This window comes from Archocentrus centrarchus, chromosome 24 (assembly GCF_007364275.1).
Source record: "Archocentrus centrarchus isolate MPI-CPG fArcCen1 chromosome 24, fArcCen1, whole genome shotgun sequence".
Lineage (NCBI taxonomy): Eukaryota > Metazoa > Chordata > Actinopteri > Cichliformes > Cichlidae > Archocentrus > Archocentrus centrarchus.
In genome coordinates, this window is record NC_044369.1 from 29,785,269 (window position 1) to 29,795,286 (window position 10,018).

The following is a 10,018-nucleotide window of genomic DNA, read 5'->3' on the forward strand; positions in this document are numbered from 1 at the left end:
GGATCTGTGGTGTCCTGGGGGTTTGTCAGGAGGTCAGGAGGAGAGTAACAGTGGGAGGAGGGGCCCCCAGGTCAGACTCTGGCATTTCACAGCCCATTGCTAACAGTTTCTGTATTGTAGCTGAGCAGCAATTCTGCACCCAGAAAGCACCTCTAATTACACCGGCCAGGAGAGCCTCAGATTCAGAGCCACAATAGCAGCTTTCTTCTCCTTCCAGACAGAAGGACAAGGCCAGATTATCCTGACCTGCCCTCAGAGCTGCCTGAATGATTGCTGTCTCCTCACTAACTATCTGTGTTCTTGGCTTTTACAGACAATTGACATGAAGGAACAGAGTAACTAACACTAAAAAAGAGAGATCTTTTTTTTTTTGGAAATGAACTACTTGTGTAGAGGTGTATATTTATATTAATCAGCCAGTATATGAAAACCACCTGCCCAATACATGGGTCATCTGTAAATTTCCTAATTTTCTGAAAGTGAGAAACTGGCAGTTGATTCTTTAGGTCTTGGGCTAGGGTGTGAGATCAATCTTAATGACTTCATCTTTCACTGTTTTCATGTTGTGGCTGTTGTTGGTGTACATTGAAGCAATAACTTGAACTGAAGCTATACAGTTTAAGGGCACTGAGGTTGACACTGAAGTTAATTGCCAGAAGACAGTTGAAATAAGCAGGCAGGCTGTGGACCAAGAATGTAGGACTTGGGAGACAGAATTTGAACTGAAAAGGAAGCTTTTTAATGGGACAAGAAAAGAAAAAGCAACAGGGAGATTGAGAGTCCAAAAAATGAGGAACATTTTTGAACGACAGCTCTGAATGACAACTGGAAGACAGCTCGGAGGGTGAATGCAGCAGGGAAATGGTTCAGGTGGTTGACCTGCCAGGCCAAGAGTCAGTTTATGGAACTGACCTAGAGATGTAGTAGGACAGGCAGTTCTCTGGAGGCTGAATGGGTGTCCAGTAGCGGAGGCAAAGCAACACTAGGGGCCAGCCAAGTGGCCAGCAGCAAAACCCATCAAATGGCTTAGCAGGTGGTGGCAATGAGGAGGCTTGGGAGGAGGCTCGAGATGAAGGAGACCCTCCTAAGGCTGGCAGAGATGGCAGTGAAGGCCTTCGGGTGGCATGGTGGGAGGCTGGTGTTGGCTGATGTTGGCAAATGTCTCTAGTGCTCTGGACAGGCTGTGAATTGTAAATAATCTCTGGGGAAGCCTGAACTGGAGCACAATAAACATTAGCAGTTTCTGTTTGAGCTGGCTCTGAAACTTTTGCAGTGCCCGGTTTTGTGGAAGACACGAAATGCAGTCTGTTTTTTTCAGGCTGAGAAACAGAAAGTTCAATCTCCGAATGAATTTGCTCTGAAGAGCAAAACACGGTCTCTGTTCTGGCCGGCTCAGCAACATATAACAGTCTTTGAATCAACCGGCTCAGGAACACAACACATCAACTCATAATTACCTGATTCAGAAACCAACATTTCAGGGTTTAGAGTAGTTGGCTCAGGAACAGAAAATACTAATCTTGTGTTTACATTATCAAGAAAGGAAAATACAGGCTTTGAATTGACCGGTTCAGGTAAAGGAAACACAGACAATGTGCCGGCTGGGAACTAGAAATTCAGCCTCAAAGTTAGCTGACTCAGAAGTTGAAAGTACTGCTCTGATTACTGCTGGCTGAGCTAACTCCCGAGTGGAAGCAGTTCAGGTGGACAAGAAACAAAAGGGAATAAATCAGTCTTACTTACAGTGGAGAAAGTCTTAGAAAGCCCAGCGTTAGTAGACACGGCTGAGGGTCAAGCTCTGGTGGAGATGCAGGCGGAGGGCCTGGCATCAGCCAACGCAGGTGGAGATACAGGCTCTGGTAGGGGCTGCCATTTTCACTGTCGGGGTCCACGCTTCCCTTTGTGCGGAGCTGGATGCAGCAGTGGCGATGAGCAGGCAGGCTGCAGTGACGCCAAGGACCAGGTTGTCTGCAGCAGCAAAGATGAGGAGTTATCCAGAGGTATTAGAGCTGTAGTGAGGTGGTAGAATAATATCCATTACGGGCATTAGCCAGGGAGAGCTAGCAACATTCATTGATGTAGCTTGCTGATCACTAATCACTGATCCCTAGCTACAGTGGCATCAGCAGTTTGTCTATTAATGGATCATCAGACACAATATGGGATTCAGTATGTTGCCCAAAGACAAAAAAAAGGTAGAAGTCAGTAGAAATAAAAGGGATCAAAGTACTCATAGACATTATTGTCAGTTCGGTTGTCAGTTGTCAGTGAACTAACAACAGGAGTTTGCCACTTTCACTGAGAAAAAATATGCTGACTTCCATACAGATGTAAGGAATAAGATTCTACTCATGGCCTAATTCAAAAATCTGAGCAAGTGCAAGTGATAAAATGAAGCAGCTCGTGGAAGCAGGGTCTTTATTAGTCTGAGGAGACTTACCTTGACAGTGTTTCTGTTGAGTTGCTGAGTGTTTTGGTTTGACAGATGATTGACTGTGATTACATGCTGTAGTTACTATAACTGGTTTCTAAGAACCCTCTGAGCACCAGAGAGCAAGATTTTCCTCACGTAATTACAGACAACAAAGCAGTGTGAACAATTTGCACTTGGTGTGAGACTGAGTTGGCCCGCAGAGGTTCAAGTTGGGGGATGTACTTTTGTTACATATTTGTGATCACAAGCCAGATCCTTTGTAATGAGCTTTGCCTGGTTGAGTATGTAATTTACAAAGAATTCACACTTTTATAAAGTGCACATTTTTGGCTTTACAAACCTCAAAATTCACAGTACAGCATCATTCTATTTGTCATATTTTCCATTTATATATGAAATATGAAGTTGTTGTTGTCTTCTTTGTATTTTCACCGTCTCATCAGGATTTCAAAGGACTGTAGCCATTGCAGATTCCAACTACAACTGGTTCTACGGGCCAGAGAGTCAGCTGGTCTTCTTGGACCGTTACGTGTTGCGTAATGGCAGTGGAAACTGGCTGGCAGATCTGATTCATCAAAACAGAGTAATGGAAGGGCCAGGGCAGGCTGGAAAAGGCCAGCGATGGTGTACTCTCCACACAGAGTTCATCTGGTAAGCTGCTCAGTTTACTTTCATTATATGAAATGATGTTGCTTATTGGTGTGAGTACTGTACATTGCATTTCTGCATTTGTTGTCTGGAGTCACTTTTTCTGCCTTTTGGGGTGTTTTTTTTTTTTTTTTTTAATTAACCATTTGGTCACAGTTGCATTGTTGCCTTTTATTTTACACTTTCCTGAAGAGTGTTGGGAGCTGAGAAAGTAGGCAGAATATGAACTGCTCGCTTGAGCTCTTCACACAACATTTGTTCACTGCATCAAAAGCAAATAATGATGGCGTACAATGAAAATGCGCACCATTACTTCTGCCTAAAGAGTAACTGGTTCTTTTACCTCTATGACAGCAGGCTTTTTGCTTAGTGGCCTGCTGGAGCACCAAAAATCACTTTCTGCCTTAGATATTGGTCACACAACACACAGAGAGAACATTATGAGCTTGCTGATATCTTAAATGTCGAAACTGTCAGAAGTTCAGTTACTTGTTCAGTTCAGACCCCAAAGATATTTTCATTCAGTAAAGAGGCAAAATGAAGAATCTGAGGTGTTCAGCATGTGTTTTACTGCTGACACGGTCTCCTTAATACTTGCAGTGTACATATTTTAGCAGTACCTGTAATCTCCCTTGATACATAGTTTACAGCCAGTGTGTGATATCATGGGATTGGATATAAAAAGCATGCCTTTTCAATCACACTTTGCACGTCTTGTGTAAGCATTGCTAAGGTTTCCGCTTGTCATTTCACAGTGTTGAATGATTTAAACCCTGATCAGAAAGATAAGGGTTAAGTTAATCAAGGTTAATCCGGCACAAGAGTTTGGTTTCCTTGTGTGGATGCTCTATTTCATTCTTCCTGACAGCCAGAGATAGAATGATATACCTGGATATATGTGTAGAGGTTGAGACGCAATACCAGCAAAGTTACACATGTGATCTGGGTGATGTTATTTTCATTGTTTATTGCATGTCCAGTCTAGTTATGGTGTTCTCGCATTGTTGCAAAGATTGTGTCAAAGATTTAGGGACTGTAGTGGCGTGGCTTATGGTGATCCAAAACTCTCAGTTTCTTTAAATCATGGTGATACCTTGGAAGTTGATCTGTCACTGTTTGTCTACACCACTAGCCTTTGGTGGTATGGGTGCTCATTGAGTCAGACTGAGTGGAGTTTTTTTTAACGCCGTGTTACTACATAGCTGGTGTTGTGGAGTTGTGCTTATGCAGCGTTGTGTATGCCTGGTGACTCAGTGTACTCCAGGTACTCCATCTTGTATCCAGCTTTGGTTTCCATCTGTAGCTTATGCTTGGCCCCTCTTAGCGCAGAGGACAGATGCCCATCATGTCTTGGCATTGAGCACCAAACTCTGCACCTGCATGCCATTAGTTGAGAGAACCACGAGGCTGGCCTGGCTCTCGCCCTTATTATTCATCTTGTACATAAATACAGTATGTGCCAGAGCAGGTATGAAAACAAGACCATTTTAAAGTATGCAGATGACTCTGTTATTGTTGGTCTGCTGCAGGATATTGAGACCAGCCATGGCACAGTCCTTGATAATTTTGTTAAATAGCATGATGATGAGCCCTATCTTCAGTTAAACATATATACGATAAAAGATATGATCATTGATTTTAGAAAATGTACTTGTACACATGAGGCCGTGACCATTAAGGGTCAGACTGTGGGACATGTTCAGTCCTATAAATATTTTGGAACAGTTATTGATTCAAAGCTGAACTTTGAAGCAAACTGTGAGGCTCACAAGAACTCACAAGTTAGACACAAACTAGAAATCAGTGGTCGGATGGTCCCTCTCCTCTTTAGTCTGGAGGACGTGGCATCCATGTTTTCCAAAAAGAATTTTAAATTTCAAGTCATCTGACCACAGAGCAGTTATCCACTTTGCCTCAGTTGGTTTTGAATGAGCTTTGGTCCAGGGGAGAGAGCAGCACTTCTGGATCATGTTCACATCTGGCTTCTTCTTTGTATGACAGAGCTTTAACTTGCTTTTCTGGATGTCACAGCAAACTGTTCACAGACAGTGATTTCTGTGAATGCACTTTGCTGTGAACAGTGTTCTTGAGCCTATGCAGTGATTTCCATGACAAAATCAGGCCTGTTTTCATACAGTGTGCCAGAGGACCCAAAGATCGCAGACATCCAGTTCTAACTTTTGGCCTGGTTCCTTGCGCAGAGATTTTTCCAGATTTTTCTGAATCTTTTGATGTTATGCACCACTATAGATGATGAGATAGTCAAAGTCTTCTCAATTTCACACTAAAGAAAATTATTCTGAAATTGTTTCACAATTTGTATACTCAGTTCTTTGTAGATTGGTGAACTTCTGCCCATCTTTTAAGAATACGAATACCTTTATTAGTCCCACAATGGGGAAATTGCAGTTAACAGAACACCTATCCAAGAAATACAAACATAGAGACAAACACAAACAGGGGGGACAGGTGTCTGAGGTCATACAGCTTTAGCAGGAAAACAGAAAGAGATACACTGGGATAGGTAGGTTAAAAAAAAAATCATCTCGTACTGTGTTCATTATGAACACCTTACGAGGTTCCAAAAAAACCACCTCAGCAAAGCAGCAGCACATTTAAAGCCTGGAGAGCACTAGGGTGGGTAGGGGAGGGGCTGCCAGCGGAGACGAGCAGGATACTGTGATGGCCACACAGCTTCCAGACCAGCAGTTCATGATAAGATGGTATAGTCAGCCTTGGTTGCCAGGCTACCAGTTCATACAGGTCACAACATGGGGCGGGGGTGAAGAGCATCTGTTTACATAACATCTCCAAGAGGTGATTTAGAGAGACAGCCATCCAAGGCCGTCTGGAAGCCAAATTCCAAATACTGCAATTGTTTAGATTCAGGCCGTCATAACTATTTGCTGACAGACCTTACAGTTTTCTGGTTACCTCTCAGAAGTCCAATAATCCGAATTTGGTTCTACTCCGCCATGCAGAACAGAGACTCCAACACTCCTCCAGATGTAATCTGTTTCAGTTCAGCTCTGCTGAGTCTGATTGAGTTCGTACTGTTTCTGCATCCCTCATAGGCAGCCTTACTAGGGCCTGAACAGCTGCCCAGAAACCAGGTATCCCCAGGTCCAATTCGGGAAACGAAATCCTGCTATCAATATATATGCCACGTCCACACAGTGCAGCCAGGAACGTTATCTTCCATCCCCACGGGAATCCATAACATAGCCAGCCGGGTGTGTAGTTGGACCAGAGGAAAGAGGGTTCCCCTTCTCCCAATCTCCTCGTGATGAGAATTTGGCCATCAGTAGTGTTGAGAGACCAGCTGACCAGATCCATAATTTAATTTCCAGTTCGGGGATGTGTGAAGAGATGCTCCCAGCAGCGAAGCAGCAAAAAGCAAGGGGTAGATAGGGAAGGCTGGGGAGAAGAGAAAAAAGCGTCCGTCTCCAACGAGAGCAGGAAAGAAAGAGCTCTGCTTCCCTAAGACATTCTTTTTATACCAATCATGTTTCTGACCTGTTGCCTAATTAATATAAACTAATTAGTTGCAAAATGTTCCTCCAACTGTTTCTTTTTAGTACTACTTAGCGTTACAGCCTTTTATTGCCCTTGTCCCAGCTTTTTTGACATGTATTCCTGCCATCAAAATGAGCTGTTTTCATGAAATCGTAAAATGTCTCAGTTTAAATATCTGATATGTTTTCTATGTTCTGTTGTGAAGAAAATATGGGTTTATGAAATCTGCAAATCATTGCATTCTTTTTTTAAATTTACATTTTACACAACATCCCAACTTGTGGGGAATTGCGGTTGTACTTTTTTCATTTGATTTAAATAAATGTTTTGATATTTGTCATCTGGTTCTGCAGGTATGACCCAGCCCTGGTCCCCAAACCCCCATCAGATTTTGGAACACCCCAGCTCCACTACTTTGAGGACTGGGGCGTGGTAACGTATGGCAGTGCTTTACCCGTAGACACCAACAGCACTTTTCTGTCCTTCAAGTCAGGGAAGCTGGGGGGACGTGCCATCTTCGACATTGTTCACAGGAACAAGTACAAAGAGTGGATTAAAGGGTGGAGGAACTTTAATGCCGGCCACGAGCACCCTGATCAGAACTCTTTCACGTTTGCACCCAATGGTGTCCCGTTCATCACTGAGGCGCTATATGGACCTAAGTACACCTTGTTGAACAATGCTGTATTGTTTAGCTCACCCTTCTCAGGGAGTTGCTTTAAACCTTGGGCTGGACAGGTTACAGAAGCCTGTGACTCCAAGTGGTTGAAGTACAAGGTGGGACCAGCTGCTGATGCCCAGGGCAGGGTAGAAGCTGCTGTTGAGAGGGATGGCATGGTCTTCATTCGAGGAGAGGGACGTTACGCTTATAATCCGGAACTGAAGATCAGGAATGTTCAGAGGAACCTGCTCCTTCTTCACCCACAGCTCCTGCTCCTTGTGGACCACATCCACCTGGATCCAGACAGCCCTGCTCGTGCCATGAGCGCCTTCTTTCACAACACGGACCTGCCTTTCCAAGGTACAAAGGTAGATGGCGTTCATGGAGTGTTTGTATCACACGGGGAGGATAAATATAAGATGTTCTGGATGGACGACACAAGCTACAGTAACAAAGGGGTGGTAGGCTACTGGAATTACCCTCGAGGATACCCCTATAACGGATCCAACTACGTGAATGTCACAATGCCGTTGAGGTACCCTCATACTAGGATGGCCTACATTTTCTTTGGACCAGGTGTGGATGTACAGAGCTTTAGCCTGCGTGGCGACAATGAGAGAGTGGATATTTACCTGGCTACCAAGGACCACACCTACACCATCTACCTGTTGACTGCAGAGGTCACCAGCAAGCCTCTTTTTGCCATGGTGCTGCTGGACCACAAAAAGATCGTATTTGAGAAGGCAGCAGCTGTGGCCAGCAGCTTGCCAGAGGAAGTGGAGGAATACGTGAGTGTGATGGAGGACAACCTCCAGCACGTCAAGCCCGTCTTTCAGCAGATGGAGAGGCACATCCTGGGACGGGTCCTCAACACTGCCAGCTTCCGAAAAACTGCAGAGCGCCTCCTCCAGTTCACTGACAAGAGGAAGACAGAGGAGGCCATTGAGAAGATGTTTGCTATGTCCAAAAAGCAGAGCAAAGGTAAGGGGGGGAAGAGAGTGAACCTCGGGGAGAAGCTCTCTGAGAGTCTACCTGACATTTTTGCACAGATTGAGATGAATGAGAAAAATGTGAGACAGAGGACTTCAAAGCGCACATATGAGGACAGTCCAGAGGAGGGCGACGCAGATACGCGGGCCTTTGTGGATTACACAGATAATCGCAAGAACAGAAAGGGGGGCTTTGTCAAGGGCCGCAAATTCAAGGAGATTCACATGGTGGCCACAGCAGGGAGCGACAGTTACCCCAGCGCAGCTTCCTACATACGACTGTTCCTCCTCCTGAACATGGCCACCTTCTTTTTACTGCTGGCTGTGCTGCTGACTCGCTTTCAGAGGGGCCGGAGCCTGCACACGCAGAGGTGTTTCTACAGCATCCTTCTGATTGACTGCTTCATCCTGCTGTACCTCTACTCCTCCTGCTCTCGCACACAGTGCTGACATCTTGAGCGTCTTGAGTGCGCCAGCTCGTCCATGCGTAGGTTAAATGAGCTCACGCCTCACTCTGAGCCATATCTCATGACAGGATATTAAGGTCACTGTTCCACAAAACAGGGCTGAGTTTTGAAGAAGGAAAAGAAAAAAACAGATGAGAAAAAAGTTGTAATTTTATAAGAAAAAGTAAATGTGAGAGAAAGTGTCATTTACACATGAAAGAAGTTGCAATATTTTTAAAATAGAGTCACAATGAGATTTTTTTTACTGTTTTAGTTTGACTTATTATCTTAATATGTAACATAATGAATCATGTTTTACTAATATTACATCTCATAGTGTGAGTATCTTGTAACATAACAGCTTTTATCCTCATAATCTCACATCTTTTATACCAGCTTTTTCTCCTAATCTCATGACTTCTGCTACATAATACTGATTTTATTCCTGTAATATCACAACTGTTCTTATTATGCATGCCCCAGCCAAGAGTGACATCATGGTACACACATTTGCAATAATACTAATCCAATAATTCCATCTTCTCTTACTGTGATACCCGTGTGGAGCTGTTTATGCCGAGTTAAAGTCTGGTAGTCTGGTGAAAGCTGTAATGTTCAAAGATCGCTCAGGTAAACAATGAACTGGAAATACAGGATCAGGATAATAGAGTTTATGTTTTGTTCATGATCAAGTGGTCAGTTTTGTGGTTAAAACATTTTATCAGAACACCCCAATTTTTGAACTTCAAAAATTGTGAATAGTGATACACAGGCCTTCAATAGTGATCGCCGCAGTAGCACCTACCACACTACTTCACTTGGGGGGTAATGAGCGCCCTCTGCCTGCAGTGAGGTGCATGTAGGTTTCTGCCATGGTCTGACAGACAGGCTGTAACAGAAGGTACCCCCCCACCACCACCACCACCATCACAGGCACAAATTTGTATTTGAAAAAAACATGGAAGAAACTGAAATATTACACAGCTTCTGCTTACCTTTATCTTTTGCTCATTTCTCTTCTTCACTTTTTCCTAAACTGCGCACCTGATGGCTTTGACGTTTTCCTTTCCATCTTCCGTATTTCGCACTGAAACAGAATAGGTTATCACTGCTGCCCATCCGCAGATGGTTGCCAGATCTGACTGACAGTTGCCAGCCCAACACAACAAAACTTCCATTGAAACTCATGTTAATAGCACCAGGTGTGATATATATTTAAATATCCACAGCTTTGGGTGAGTTGCTAAAATTTTGGCTGCTTTTCACCATATTTGGTAGGTTTTTAGGAAGTTTTTTATTATAAAATTATATATCTATATAATTT

The 10,018-nt window shown here is 43.8% G+C and overlaps 1 protein-coding gene across 1 annotated transcript in view; it reads left to right on the forward strand.

Moving 5' to 3' along the window:
- dse (dermatan sulfate epimerase) overlaps nt 1–9,614 on the forward strand; it is a 34,310-nt gene extending 24,696 nt beyond the window's left edge. Inside the window, exons 5-6 of the mRNA XM_030721006.1 lie at nt 2,878–3,085; nt 6,952–9,614. Coding sequence (XP_030576866.1) covers nt 2,878–3,085; nt 6,952–8,698 — 1,955 coding nt within the window. The 3' untranslated portion in view covers nt 8,699–9,614. The remainder of the gene's footprint in view (nt 1–2,877; nt 3,086–6,951) is intronic.
- Nucleotides 9,615–10,018: the final 404 nt, after the last annotated feature.